This window comes from Neomonachus schauinslandi, chromosome 5 (assembly GCF_002201575.2).
Source record: "Neomonachus schauinslandi chromosome 5, ASM220157v2, whole genome shotgun sequence".
Lineage (NCBI taxonomy): Eukaryota > Metazoa > Chordata > Mammalia > Carnivora > Phocidae > Neomonachus > Neomonachus schauinslandi.
This window is the reverse complement of record NC_058407.1, coordinates 90,301,011-90,316,971: the sequence shown is the minus strand read 5'-3', so window position 1 is coordinate 90,316,971 and position 15,961 is coordinate 90,301,011. Positions and strand designations below refer to the sequence as shown.

At 38.0% G+C, this 15,961-nt stretch overlaps 1 protein-coding gene across 2 annotated transcripts in view; it reads left to right on the top strand.

The window, feature by feature from the left end:
- Positions 1-15,961, top strand: part of LOC110581104 (activating transcription factor 7 interacting protein) — a 69,841-nt gene that overhangs the window by 38,076 nt on the left and 15,804 nt on the right. For both annotated transcript variants that reach the window (XM_021690828.1, XM_021690827.1), the window contains exon 8: positions 362-997. In XM_021690828.1, coding sequence (XP_021546503.1) covers positions 362-997 — 636 coding nt within the window. The remainder of the gene's footprint in view (positions 1-361; positions 998-15,961) is intronic.

The window sequence follows — 15,961 nt, the reverse complement described above, 5'->3', positions numbered from 1 at the left end:
GTCCTAGGCATTTATGTTTTTACTGTAGTTTCAAAAATATCTGTACAATTTTACCAAGTTTTCAGTGTTTTTCAGTCATTTTTCCAGTTACTCTGAAGTGATGATAATAATTTTCAGACACTGTTTTGATACTGAGATAGCAGTCTTCCATATTAATCATAAGCTGTGTGCCAAACATAGATGCAAAAATGCTTCTATAAATTTAATTCCAAGAATTTCCAGAACTTAAATCTGGAAGAAACTTTATTATAAAAGACTTTACTGTATCTACTGCAGTTCATTAAATTTTATCGTGTTGTATTATGCTAGCTGATAAATGAAGACAGCCATATAAACTGAGACTTCTTTTTTCTTTTTATAGTATCTTCAACCAGTCTTGTCACTCCTCCAACAGTTGTCAGTAGTCAACCTAAATTGCAGACTCCAGTGACTTCTGGTTCTCTGACAGCAACGTCAGTTCTTCCTGCACCCAACACAGCTACAGTAGTTGCTACTACTCAGGTGCCTAGTGGAAATCCCCAACCTACAATCTCTTTACAACCTTTACCAGTGATTTTGCATGTACCTGTTGCGGTATCCTCCCAGCCTCAACTCCTACAGAGCCATCCAGGGACTTTAGTGACCAATCAACCATCTGGCAACGTTGAGTTCATTTCTGTACAAAGCCCACCTACAGTGAGTGGTCTTACCAAAAATCCAGTATCCTTGCCAGCCTTGCCAAACCCCACTAAACCAAACAATGTTCCTTCTGTGGCCAGTCCTAGTATTCAAAGGAACTCTCCTGCCAGTGCTGCACCATTAGGAACAACGCTTGCTGTACAGGCTGTTCCAACAGCACACTCTATTGTACAAGCCACAAGGACTTCTTTACCTACAGTAGGCCCATCAGGACTGTATAGTCCATCAAATAATCGAGGTCCTATACAGATGAAAATTCCAATTTCTGCTTTTAGTACTTCATCTCCTGCAGAACAGAGCACTGCTACCCCAAGAATTGGTAAGTCACTGTGTAGGCTTAATAATAGAAATATAGTAGTCATGTTAATGGCCTATTTAGATAATTGAACATTTGTGTATGTTTGTGGAAGTGGCTATTTTTATTTGAAGAAGAAAGTAAATAGAATATCCTAGAGATGATTTTTAGTAAGTTTTTACTTACCTTAAGAAATAATGTTAAGATGGTATTTGAGAGAGAGTTTATTTTGAATGAAAAGTTAGAATTTTAATTTAGCTTTTAGTAATTTTTCCTAATCTGGGTGAAATTTTTTAGGCTTTGAGGCAAGCATTATGAATTAAAGTATATCATTCTACATAATATATGCTTACAAGAGGAAATGACAAACCACGTATCTTCCCTACCATTTATTAAAATCCTTTGTGCATTCATCACTCACATCTTCCAAATTGGAACAATTTAAAAAATAGGTTCTTCTCTCTCTGATTTACTATAAAATGTTTGCTTCTTGTTTTCTCTTTTATATATTTCCCCCATGACATATGATTATGTTTGTATATGTCTGTATATTTTCCAGTATTGCAAAAAGGAGAAATTGATTGTACCTGTATTTAAAATCTGTAAAATTGTATGTCTTCCTTGTTCTTAAGAAGCGTACATTTTGTATGCATTCTTAAACTTCCTCATTCTTCATTGCTGGCTTCACATTTATTCCCACTGTTGTAAAGATAGGCGCAAAAGTGGGTAGGAATTGTGCAATAGTGAAATTGCTGCTGGTTTCTCTCTTATTGATATAGTAACTATGAAATAGAAGAAACAGATTCTAGAGTGTGAAATTTCGTAAGTGAGATAGATATATAAGCCTTTTGTTTTTTTAAATTTGTCATGTAGCCATTAGTAGTGTACTTACCCTCTGAGTATATTTTCTCATATAAAATAGTGCTTGTAGTATTTTATAAGGTTGTTGAGAGTAGATGATCAAAATGAGTAGATGATCAAAATTATCAATCTCATACAAATTTACATCTGGGATACAAGAGGAAATCTGAAATTTTATATAAAAATGTAATTATTGATAGTATTTAAAATGTAAATGCTCGCATAGTATAATAACAATATTTGTTAGCCCTATGTGCTACCACAGTACTCTTAGACACTCTCATTCATGTTTGTAGCACTGAAAGATGCTTACTTTTCAGTGAATGAGCAAGATTTTGGGGGGTTATTTCATTTTTCTTTAATTTCTTTTTCTAATCCTTAGTATATTTTAATATGTCAGGTAGAAGGTGATTTCTCATAAACATTGTTTTATGTGATTTTTAGAGTTTTTCCTCCTTATGAAGTATTGAGCCTAAGTTGACACTTTTTAATTCATGGTCAGAAGATATATTCTTAAACATAGAACTTTTCCTGATAGACCATGGCTTGAAAAGAAATAAATAACTTAAAAGATTTTGCTTAGTTTTGTGAATGCTTATACCCTAAACACTTCTGCGGGTATCAGAGTTATCATTTAATTATTTTGTTTTCTTAAAATTTTATGACCATTTGTTGACACAAAGGGTATATTTTTTCCCAAAATTAGCTAGCTAATGCACTCTATTAGTTACAGTGTTAGTCTGTTTTGTATTTATTTAGTTACTTGACTGTTCTTAATTGTTTTTGTATGTAAAACTAATAGTTTTCACCTCTACATCATTTCTACCTTTGCGATAATATACATTTATCCTTAAAATTTTATATTTTAACATATACTTATTTAATACATTTTTATGTACTTTATTGTATAAATTAAGGAGATCTTCATTTCAAGTTCTGTTTATAGAGTGCTTACTTATTTTTGAAAGTAGATGATTGGATATGATAAGCTTTTTTGTATATTTTTCGTCATGCTAATTAGAATGAGATCTGATGAAATGATATATTCTTTAATCATGCATAATTTTAGAGGTGCCATAAATGATGTTACAGTAGGTATTTAGCTGTTTAGGCTTCCCAAAACCTAAGCTGAAACCATATGGCAAATTTTGGCTGAATATGAAGGTTGAAGCCAACCTTTAGTACATTTGTAATATGATAAATCAGTTAGTTGTATAATTAAAACTTTTTGTTTTTTTAAAGATATTTTATTTATTTATTTGACAGAGAGAGACACAGCGAGAGAGGGAACACAAGCAGGGGGAGCAGGAGAGGGAGAAGCAGGAGAGGGAGAAGCAGGCTTCCCGCGGAGCAGGGAGCCCGATGCGGGGCTTGATCCCAGGACCCTGGGATCATGACCTGAGCCGAAGGCAGATGCTTAATGACTGAGCCAGCTAGGCGCCACCTTTTTTTTTTTTTTTTAAGATTGATTGATTGATTGATTGATTGATTTGACACAAAGAGACATAGCGAGAGAGGGAACACAAGCAGGGGGAGTGGGAGAGGGAGAATAATTAAAACTTTTTAAGTCTTATACTTATGTAGGTATTATTGACTTAATGAGAACATAGGCTATCTAACTAGAATGCATGCGTTTGTATGTCTTTTATTATAGTTCATGTGTCCTCATAGAGTAAGTAAGTCAGTATTTTCTGTTGACAGTAAAGTAAAAATCCTCCTAGAGACTTCTGGGAGATTTAGGGCCTAAATTATAATTTTTATTCATTCATGGGGAGGAGTTGAGATGCTGGAGAAGTAAGGGGACCCTATGCTTGCCTCATCTCTCGAGTACATTAGTAGTATCAAGCTAGGTAAATATCAAATCATTTTAAATGCCCAAGAAGTCAGTTTGAGGGAGCAAGCTACAGAACTAGGATAGAGAAACAGTTACATTGTGGTACATAGAAGCTGCAGAGAGTTGATTTGGGGGAGATAAGAACTGTAGGAGGAGAGGGAGCCCTGATTATGGAGAGAGAAAAGGGAGAGAGAGAGAGAGAGGGAGGGAGAGAGAAAAGCAGTATACAGGGGATTACACTAGAAAAACTTTTCCTCAAAACTATTGACTGGGAAAAGGAGAGGGACTGACTACTGCAAGTTATTATAAGCAGTGGATCACAAAGTCTGAAGTTTTAGAAGGCCTTGCCATCACCACGTTCGTGCCTGGCAGGCTTAGTCGTGCTCCTGTGGGGAAGGAGGACAGAGACCTGGGAGTGGGCAGCATGGTCTGAGGATCCCCTGGGTCGCACAGGGAGAAACAATTCCCTCTCTTGGAGTGCATTTGGGAGTGGTGGCACAGCCTGTCCAGGGACAAAAGAACTGGTGCTGCCTTGTTTCCTATCATAGGAATAAAGACAGGCTTCAGGCAGCAAACTTTGGTGCTGGCTTTTTGCTGCACTTACCATAAACTCTGAACTGCTGCCTGGTTGTGCGACTGCTTTTCTGGGACAAAACAGCAAACAGCAAAAGCATGGCGAGACCATCCCCCAGAGGATCAGTGTTGCTCCCTAAAACTTGGAGTTTTATCTCAGCACGTGCCTGAGCACTGTGCTCCCTGGCAGGCATACAGCTTGGACACAAACAGGGTGAAGGCAGGAATCTGACAGAAACTGGGGACACAAGAAGGGTGATTGTTTGCTCTTCTACGAGGGCTTCCTCACAGAAGAGTGGCAGGGGTGAACTCACTCCCCTGCACTGGTTCTAGGTACAAGAGAGGGGGCTGATGCCATTCCTCCCCCACTTCAGCACTGACCTACTAGAGTGAGCAAAATACCACCACCCAGTGGAGGCCAGAGCTGCTTACACCAAACCCTGCCCCCATGCACCCTGCAGGTGCATCTTCACTAGGACAAGTCTGCCTGAAGAATCAGCACAGCTCGCCACTCCCGCAGAAGACCAGCATGAACCCCACACAGCACCAAGTCTACTGAAGAGAGTGCTTTAAAGCTTCAGCTCTAGGGGAAATAGAGTCTAGCTGCCTTTTTTTTTTTTTTAACCTCCTCTTAATATAGCCATTCCTCTCAAGATCAGTAATATAACAGGCTTTCCCAACAATCACAAAAATCAGTGACCTGAAAAGAAGAGGGAAAAAAGATACTGGATTACAAATGTAGACTTACGGAACTCATCGACTCCTTAAAGCATAGTAGCATTTGTATCATAGGAGTCCCAGAAGAAGAAGAGAGAGAAAAGGGGGCAGAAGACTTAGCCAAGCAAATTATAGCTGAGAACTTCGCTAATCTGGGGTAGGAAACCGACATCAAAGTCCAAGAAGCACAGAGAACTCCCATTAAATCCAAGAAAAGCTGACCATCGCCAAGGAATATTATAGTCAAATTCACAAATACAGGAAAGAATCCTGAAAGCAGCAAGGTAAAAAAAGTCCTTAACCTACAAGGGAAGACAGATCAGATTCGCAACAGATCTGTCCACAGAAACTTGGCAGGCCAGAAGGGAGTGACATGATATATTCAGCATGCTGAATGGGAAAAATATGCAGCCAAGACTACTTTATCCAGCAAGGCTGTCATTCAGAATAGAAGGAGCAATAATGGGTTTCCCAGACAGACAAAAACTAAATGAATTCATGACCACTAAACCAGCACTATAAGAAATATTAAAGGGGACTCTGAGTGGGGAAAAAAAGACCAAAAGCAACAAGGACTAGAAAGGCACAGAAACACCCACTTTACAGGTAACACAATGGCATTAAATTTTATCTATCAGTAGTTACTCTGAATGTAAACGGACTAAATGCTCCATCCAAAAGACATAGGGTATCAGAATGGATAAAAAAAGACACATCTATATGCTGCAAGACATATCTATATGCTGCCTACAAGAGACTCATTTTAGACCTAAAAGCACCCCAGATTAAAAGTGAGGGGATGGAGAACCATCTGTCATGCTAATGGATGTCAAAAGAAAGCTGGAGTAGCTGTACTTACATCAGACAAACTAAATTTTAAACCAAAGACTGTAACAAGCGATGAAGAAGGGCACTGTATCATAATTAAGGGGTCTATCCACCAAGAAGATCGAACAAAGGTAAATATTTATACCCCCAACTTGGGAACACCCAAATATATAAATCAACTAATAGCAAACATGAAGAAACTCATTGATAATAATACAGTAATAGTAGGGGACTTTAACATCCCATTTACAGCAATGGATAGATCATTTAAGCAGAAAATCAACAAGGAAACAATGGCTTTGAATGACACACTGAACCAGATGGACTTAACAGATAATATTCAGAACATTTCATCCTAAGGCAGCATACACATTCATTTTTCTTTTCTTAAGATTTTATTTATTTTTGTGAGAGAGAGTGTGCGCGCATGAGCAGGGGAAGGAGCAAAGGGAAAGAGCAGAGGGAGAAGCAGACCTCCTGCTGAGCAGGGACCCCCCCCCCCCCGACTCGGGACTTGCGCTTAACAGACTGAGCAACCTGGGTGCCCAGAATACACATTCTTTTTGAGTACACATGGGACTTTCTCCATCATAGGAATAAAGACACTGGCTTAGGGCAGCAAACTTTGGTGCTGGCTTTTGCTGCACTTACCATAAACTCTGAACTGCTGCCTGGTTGTGTGACTGCTTTTCTGGGACAAAACAGCAAACAGCAAAAGCATGGCGAGACCGTCCCCCAGAGGATCAGTGTTGCTCCCTAAAACTTGGAGTTTTATCTCAGCCACATGCCTGAGATAAAACACAGGAGAATAAATCATGTACTGGGTCATAAATCAGCCCTCAACAAGTACAAAAAGATTGAAATCATACCATGAATATTTTCAGATCACAACACTATGAAACTTGAACTCAACCATAAGAAAAATTTGGGAAAGGCCACAAATACATGGAGGTTAAAGAGCATTCTAAGGAATGAATGGGTTAACCAGGAAATTAAAGAAGAATTTTAAAAAGTACATGGATGCAAATGCAAATGAAAATACAGCAGTCCAAAACCTTTGGAATGCAGCAAAGGCAGTCCTAAGAGGGAAGTATATTGCAGTACAGGCCTACCTCAAGAAGCAAGGAAAGGCTCAAATACACAAACTGACTTTACGTCTAAAGGAGCTAGAAAAAGAACAGCAAATAAAGCTTAAAGCCAGCAGAAGAAGGGAAATAATAAAGATTAAAGTAGAAATAAATCATATAGAAATAAAAAACCAGTAGAACAGAGCAATGGAACTAAGAACTGAACTATTAATTCTTTAAAAGAATTAATAAAAGCGATAAACCCCAGCCTTATCACAAAGAAAAGAGAAAGGACCTGAATAAAATCACAAGTGAGAGAGGAGAGATCACAGCCAACACCACAGAAATACACTTAGAATATTAATGAAAAATTATATGCCAACAATCTGGGCAATCTGGAAGAAATGGACAAATTCCTAGAAACATACAAACTACCAAAACTGAAACAGGAAGAAATAGAAAATTTGAACAGACTCATAACCAGCAACGAAATTGAATCAGTAATCAAAAATCCTCCAACAAACAAAATTCCAGGGCCAGGTGGCTTCCCAGGGGAGTTCTACCAGACATTTAAAGAAGAATTAATACCTATTCTTCTCAAACTGTTCCAAAAAATACCAAATGGAAGGAAAACTACTAAACTCATTCTACAAGGCCAGTATTACCTTGATTCCAAAACCAAAGACCTCACTAAAAAGGAGAATTACAGGCCAGTATCCTGGATGAACATGGATGCAAAAATTCTCAAGATAACTAACAAATCCAGTCCAATGGTACATTAAAAGAATTGTTCATTATGATAAAGTGACATTCCTGGGTTTCAGGGTTGGTTCAGTATTTGCAAATCAATCAGTGTGATGCACCATGTTAATAAAAGAATGGAAAAGAACCATATGATCCCCTCTATAGATGGAGAAAAAGTATTTGGCAAAATGGAGCATCCATTCTTGATAAAAACCCTTAACAAAGTAGGTATAGACGGAACATACGTCAACATTACAAAGGCCATATACGAAAGACCCACAGCTATTATCATCCTCAATGGGGAAAAACTGAGAGGTTTTCCTCTATGGTCAGGAACACAACATGGATGTCTGCCCTAACCATTACTATCTATCTATCTATCTGTCTGTCTGTCTATCTACCTATCTATCTGTCTATTGATTGATTTATTGATTTTATTTATTTATTTGACAGAGAGACAGCGAGAGAAGGAACACAAGGAGGGGAGTGGGAGAGGGAGAAGCAAGCTTCCTGCTGAGCAGGGAGCCCGATGCGGGGCTCAATCCCAAGTCCCTGGGATCATGACCTGAGCTGAAGGCAGACACTTCACCAACTGAGCCACTCAGGTGCCCCTAAACATTACTGTGTAGCATAGTACTGGGAGTCAGCCTCAGCAATCAGACAACAAAAAGAAAAGGTATCCAAATCAGCAAGGAAGAAGTCAAACTTTCACTATTTGCAGATGACATGATACACTATGTAGAAAACCCGAAAGACTCCACCAAAAAATTGCTAGAACTAATACGTGAGTTCAGCAAAGTTGCAGGATATAAAATCAATGTACAGAAATCTGTTGCATTTCTTATACATTGATAATGAAGCAGCAGAAAATAAATCAAGGAATCGATCCCATTTACAATTGCACCAAAAACCGTAATATACCTAGGAAGAAACCTAACCAGAGGTAAAAGATTCGTACTCTGAAAACTGTAGAACACTTACGAAAGAAATTGAAGAGGACAGAAAGAAATGGAAAAACATTCCGTGCTCATGGACAGGAAGAACAAATATTGTGAAAATGTCTACACTACCCAGGGCAATCTACACATTTAATGCAATCCCTATCAAAATACCACCAGCATTTTCACAGAGTTAGAACAAACAATCCTAAAGTTTGTGTGGAACCATAAAAGACGCTGAATAGCCAAAGCAATCCTGGAAAAGAAAACCAAAGTGGCAGGCATCACAATTCCAGATGTTAAGCTGTACTATAAAGCTGTAATCATCAAGACAGTATGGTACTGGCACAAAAACAGACACACAGATCAGTGAAACAATATAGAATCCAGAAATGGACCCACAACTATATGGTCAACTAATCTTCGACAAAGCAAGAAAGAAAATATCCATGGAAAAAAGTCTCTTCAACAGATGGTGTTGAGAAAATTGGACAACCACATGCAGAATAATGAAACTGGACCACTTTCTTACAACATGCACAAAAATAAATTCAAAATGGATGAAACACCTCAATGTGAGACAGGAAACCATCAGAATCCTAGAGAAGAACACAGGCAGAGACCTTTTTACATGGGCTGTAGCAACTTCTTACTAGACACGTTGATGGTGGCGAGGCAAACAAAAGCAGAAATGAACTCTTGGGATTTCATCAAGATAAAAAGCTTCTGGACAGTGGAGGAAACAATCAAAACTAAAAGGCAGCCTACGGAATGGTAGAACATACTGACATACATCATTGACAAATGACATATCAGATAAAGTGTTATTACCCAAAATCTATAAATAACTTACCAAACTTAATACCCAAAAAACAATCCAATTAAGAAACAGGGCAGAAGACATGAATAGATATTTTTTCCAAAGAAGACATACAGATGGCTAAAAGGCACATGAAAAAATGCTCAGCATTACCCATCATTAGGGAAATACAAATCAAAACCACAGTGAGATAACCACCTCACACCAGTTGAAATGGCTAAAATTAACAACTCAGGAAACAACAGATGTTGGTGAAGATACAAAGAAAGGGGAATCCTTTTGCACTGTTGGTGGGAATGCAAACTGGTGCAGCCACTCTGGAAAACAGTATGGAGTTTTCTCAAAAGGGTAAAAATAGAACCACCCTGCAATCCAGCAATTGCACTGCTAGGTATTTACCCAAATGATAAAAAAATACATAGATTCAAAGGGGTACATGCACCCCGATGTTTATAGCAGCATTGTCAACAATAGCCAAATTATGGAAAAAGCCCAAATGTCCATCAAGTGATAAATGGATAAAGAAGAGGTGGTATATATACACAATGGAGTATTACTCAGCCAACCAAAAAAAAATCTTGCCATTTGCAATGATGTGGAGGGTGCTAGAGTGTATTATGCTAAGCAAAACAAGTCTCAGTCAGAGAAAGACAAATACCATATGATTTCACTCATATGTGGAATTTAGGAAACAAAAGATGAACATATGGGAAAGGGGGATAAAAGAGAGAGGGAAACAAACCGTAAGAGACTCTTAAGGTTAGAGAAAAACTAAGATTGATGGAGGGTTAAACGGGTGATGGGTATTAAGGAAGGTCACTTGTTAATGATGAGCACTGGGTGTTATCTGTAAGTGATGAATCACTAAATTTTATTCTTCAAACCAATATTTCACTATATGTTAACAAACTAGAATTTAAATAAAAATTTGGAAAATTTCATTCATTCATGAAATACTGAATACCTGTAATTGGTTTAAAATCTTGCAGACACATATAAATGTACATACGGTCCCTATTCTCACCAAGCTTGCAATCAAATAGGGAACCTTGCCATTAAATAAGTAATTAATTGTAAATGTGGTTAATGTTAAGATTGGAGGTTTCTGTGAGGATGTTGGAGATCTGGAAAAGGTATGTGATAATAAATGGAAAGATGGTGGGCAATGGGATGAAAGGATTTTTGCAGGGGAATTTTGCAGCCATGAACACTGGCTACAGTGAAGAATAGGGTTTGGGGGAGATAAAAGGTAGAGTTAGGGAGACCAGTTAGGAAGCTCTGGTAGTGATCTAGATGAGAAATGATGTTGTGAAAATGATTTAAAAGTTTTGAAATTCATTTAATACACTGAAAATCCAGCACCTACTAAGGGACACTCCTGTGAAAACCCTTTCATGACTCCAGTAAAAATGCAGTGTTGGCTAAAAGTGACAGTATGTTTTAACAATCATGAGAATTAGAGATGTTTCCCAAGTGATATAAAGATTTTGTGGTATAATTTCTGATTTCTCACCCTCACCAGTTTTATTGGTTGATAGATTGATTTATACTTATCTGAAGTAGATATTATAAGTGAAATGGTAAACTGTTATATTAAAAATCAGGGGGCGCCTGGGTGGCTCAGTCATTAAGTGTCTGTCTTTGAATCAGGTCATGATCAAAGGACTGTGGGATCGAGCCCCTCATCGGCCTCCCTGCTCCGCGGGAAGCCTGCTTCTCCTGATCCCCCTGCTTATGCTCCCTCTCTCAGTGTGTCTCTGTCTGTCAAATAAATAAATAAAATCTTAAAAAAAAAAATCAAGAAAAAAGTCTACAATAAAGGAGCAGGGAATGTTAATTAAAACCTGGATTAAGGAATAAAAGTTATGTGAATAAAACTCTATTCTAAAGCCAAGGGAATATATTCTAATATTATATATAAGAAACTTTGGTGGTAAATCACTGATAAAGTTTTATAATGACATCAATGTATTTTACTACTCTACCATGTAGGAACAGTAACCTGGAATTTTTTTAAAAAATTTTTTAAATTAACATATAATGTATTATTTGTTTCAGAGGTACAGGTCGGTGATTCATCAGTCTTAGACAGTTCACAGCGTTTACCATAGTACATACCGTCCCCAGTGTCCCATCACCCAGCCACCCCATCCCTCCCACCCCCTCCACTTCAGCAACCCTCAATTTGTTTCCTCAGATTAAGAGTCTCTTATGGTTTGTCTCCCTTTATGGTTTCGTCTTCTTTCATTTTAAACTCCCTTCCCCGATGATCCTCTTGTTTCTCAAATTCCACACATCAGTGAGATCATATGATAATTATCTTTCTCTGACTTACTTCGCTTAGCATAATACCCTCTAGTTCCATCCACATCCTTGCAAATGGCAAGATTTCATTTTTTGATGGCTGCATAATATTCCGTTACACACACCACACACACCACATCATCTTTACCCATTTGTCTGTTGATGGACATCTAGGTTCTTTTCATAGTTTGGCTATTGTGGACATTGCTGCTATAAACATTGGGGTGCAGGTGCCCTTTGGATCACTACATTTGTATCTTTGGGGTAAATACCCAGTAGTGCAACTGCTGGGTCGTATAGGGTAGTTCTATTTTCCACTTTTTGAGGAACCTCCATACTGTTTTCCAGAGTGGCTGCACCAGCTTGCATTCCCACCAACAGTGTAGGTAGGTTCCCCTTTTTCCACATCCTTGCCAACATCTGTCTTTTCCTGACTTGATAATTTTAGCCATTCTGACTGGTGTGAGGTGGTATCTCACCTTTCTCCACATCCTCGCCAACACCTATCGTTTCCTGACTTGGGAATTTAAGCCATTCTGACTGGTGTGAGATGGTATCTCACTGAGTTTTTGATTTGGATTTCCCTGATGCCGAGTGATGCTGAGCACTTCTTCATGTGTCTGTTGGCCATTTGTATGTCATCTTTGCAGAAATGTCTGTTCATGTCTTCTGCCTATTTCTTGACTGGATTATTTGTTCTTTGGGTGTTGAATTTGATAAGTTCTTTATAGATTTTGAATACTAGCCCTTTATTTGATATGTCATTTGCAGATATCTTCTTCCATTCTGTCAGTTGTCTTTTGGTTTTGTTGATTGTTTCCTTTGCTGTGCAAAGACTTTTTATCTTGATGAAGTCCCAGTAGTTCATTTTTGCCCTTGCTTCCCTTGCCTTTGGCGATGTTTCTGGGAAGAAGTTGCTGTCTCTGAGGTCGAAGAGGTTGCTGCCTGTGTTCTCAAGGATTTTGTTGGATTCCTGTCTCACATTTAGGTCTTTCATCCATTTTGAGTCTTACTTTTGTGTGTGGTGTAAGGAAATGGTCCAGTTCATTCTTCTGTGCAGAAATGTGGCTGTCCAAATTTTCCCAACACTATTTGTTGAAGAGACTGTCTTTTTTCCGTTGGACATTCTTTCCTGCTTTGTCGAAGAAGGTTAGTTGACCATAGAGTTGAGGGTCTATTTCTGGGCTCTCTATTCTGTTCCATTGATCTATGTGTTTGTTTTTGTGCCAGTACCATACTGTCTTGAGGATTACAGCTTTGTAATAGAGCTTGATGTCTGGAATTGTGATGTCACCAGCTTTGCTTTTCTTTTTCAACATTCCACTGGCTATTCAGGGTCTTTTCTGGTTCCATACAAATTTTAGGACTATTTGTTCCATTTCTTTGAAAAAAGTTGATGGTATTTTGACAGGGATAACATTGAATGTGTAGACTGCTCCGGGTAGCATAGACATTTTCACAGTATTTGTTCTTCCAATCCATGAGTATGGAACATTTTTCCATTTCTTTATGCCTTCCTCAGTTTCTTTCATGAGTAGTGTATAGTTTTCTGAATACAGATCTTTTGCCTCTTTGGTTAGATTTATTCCTAGGTATCTTATGGTTTTGGATGCAATTGTAAATGGAATCAACTCCTTAATTTCCCTTTCTTCCATTTTGTTGTTGGTGTATAGAAATGCAACTCATTTCTGTGCATTGATTTTATATCCTGCCACTTTACTGAATTCCTGTATGAGTTCTAGCAGTTTTGGGGTGGAGTCTTTTGGGTTTTCCACATAAAGTAGCATGTCATCTGCAAAGAGTGAGCGTTTGACTTCTTTTCCAATTCTGATGCCTTTTATTTCTTTTTGTTGTCTGATTGCTGAGGCTAGGACTTCTAGTAGTATGTTGAATAGTAGTGGTGATAGTGGACATCTCTGCCATGTTCCTGACTTAGGGGAAAGCTCTCAGTTTTTCCCCATTGAGGATGTTCGCTGTGGGTTTTTCATAGATGGGTTTTATGATATTGAGGTATGTACCCTCTATTCCTACACTCTGAAGAGTTTTAATCAAAAAAGGATGCTGTACTTTGTCAAATGCTTTTTCTGCATCTATTGAGAGGATCATATAGTTCTTGTTTTTTCTTTTATTAATGTATTGTACTACATTGATTGATTTGCGGATGTTGAACCAACTTTGCAGCCCAGGAATAAATCCCACTTGGTCGTGGTGAATAATCCTTCTAATGTACTGTTGGGTCCTGTTGGCTAGTATTTTGGTGAGAATTTTGACATCCGTGTTCATCAGGGATATTGGTCTGTAGTTCTCCATTTTGATGGGGTCTTTGTCTGGTTTTGAGATCAAGGTAATGCTGATCTCAAAATGAGTTTGGAAGTTTTCTTTCCATTTCTATTTTCTGGAACAGTTTCAGAGGAATAGGTATTAATTCTTCTTTAAATGTTTGGTAGAATTCCCCTGGGAAGCCATCTGGCCCTGGGCTCTTGTTTTTTGGGAGATTTTTGATTACTGCTTCAATTTCCTTACTGATTATGGGTCTGTTAGGTTTTCTATTTCTTCCTGGTTCAGTTTTGGTAGTTTATACGTCTCTAGGAATGCATCCATTTCTTCCAGATTATCTAATTTGCTGGCACATAGTTGCTCATAATATGTTCTTATAATTGTATTTTTTTGGTGTTGGTTATGATCTCTCCTCTTTCATTCATGATTTTATTTATTTAGGTCTTCTTTTCTTTTTGATAAGTCTGGCCAGGGGTTTACCAATCTTATTCTTTCAAAGAACCAGCTCCTAGTTTCGTTGACCTGTTCTACTGTTCTTTTGGTTTCTATTTCATTGATTTCTGCTCTGATCTTTATTATTTCTCTTCTCCTGCTGGGTTTAGGCTTTATTTGCTGTTCTTTCTCCAGCTTCTTTAGGTGTGGGGTTAGGTTGTGTATTTGAGACCTTTCTTGTTTCTTGAGAAAGGCTTGTATTGCTATATACTTTCCTCTTAGGACTGCCTTTGCTGCATCCCAAAGATTTTGAAGAATTGTGTTTTCATTTTCATTTGTTTCCATGAATTTTTTTAAATTCTCCTTTAATTTCCTGGTTGACCCATTCATTCTTTAGTAGGATGCTCTTTAGCCTTCATGTATTTGAGTTCTTTCCAACTTTCCTCTTGTGATTGAGTCCTAGTATCAAAGCATTGTGGTCAGCAAATATGCAGGGAATGATTCCAATTTTTGGTACCAGTTGAGACCTGATTTGTGACCCAGGGTGTGTTCTATTCTGGAGAATGTTCCATGTGCACTAGAGAAGAATGTGTATTCCGTTGCTTTGGGATGGAATGTTCTGAATATATCCGTGAAGTCCATCTGGTCCAGTGTGTCATTTAATGCCTTAATTTTCTTGTTCATCTTTTGCTTAGGTGATCTCTTCATTTCAGTGAGGGGTGGGTATTAAAGTCCCCTACTGTTATTGTATTATTGTCAATGTGTTTCTTTGATTTTGTTATTAATTGGCTTATATAATTGGCTGCTTCCCATATTAGGGGCATAAATATTTACAATTGTTAGATCTTCTTGTTGGATAGACCCTTTAAGTATGATGTAGTGTCCTCCCTCATTTCTTATTATAGTCTTTGGTTTAAAATGTAATTTGTCTGATATAAGGATTGCCACCCCAGCTTTCTTTTGATGTCCATTAGCATGATAAATAGTTTTCCACCCCCTCATTTTAAATCTGGAGGTGTCTTTGGGTCTAAAATGAGTCTTGCAGACAGCATATCGATGGGTCTTGTTTTTTTATCCAGTCTGATAGCCTGTGTCTTTTGATTGGGGCATTTAGCCCATTTACATTCAGGGAACTATTGAAAGATATGAATTTAGTGCCATTGTATTGCCTGTAAGGTGACTGTTACTGTATATTGTCTGTGTTCCTTTCTGGTCTATGTTACTTTTAGGCTCTCTGCTTAGAGGACCCCATTCAATATTTCTTGTAGGGCTGGTTTGATGTTTGCAGATTCTTTTAGTTTTTGTTTGTCCTGGAAGCTTTTTATCTCCCCTTCTATTTTCAATGACAGCCTCGCTGGATATAGTATTCTTGGCTGCATATTTTTCTCGTTTAGTGCTCTGAATATATCATGCCAGTCCTTTCTGGCCTGCCAGGTCTCTGTGGATAGATAGGTCTGCTGCCAATCTAATGTTTCTATAATTGTAGGTTACAGACCTCTTGTCCTGAGCTGCTTTCAGGATTTTCACAAGTCTCTGAGACTTGTGAGTTTTACTATTAGATGTCGTGGGGTTGATCTATTTTTATTGCTTTGA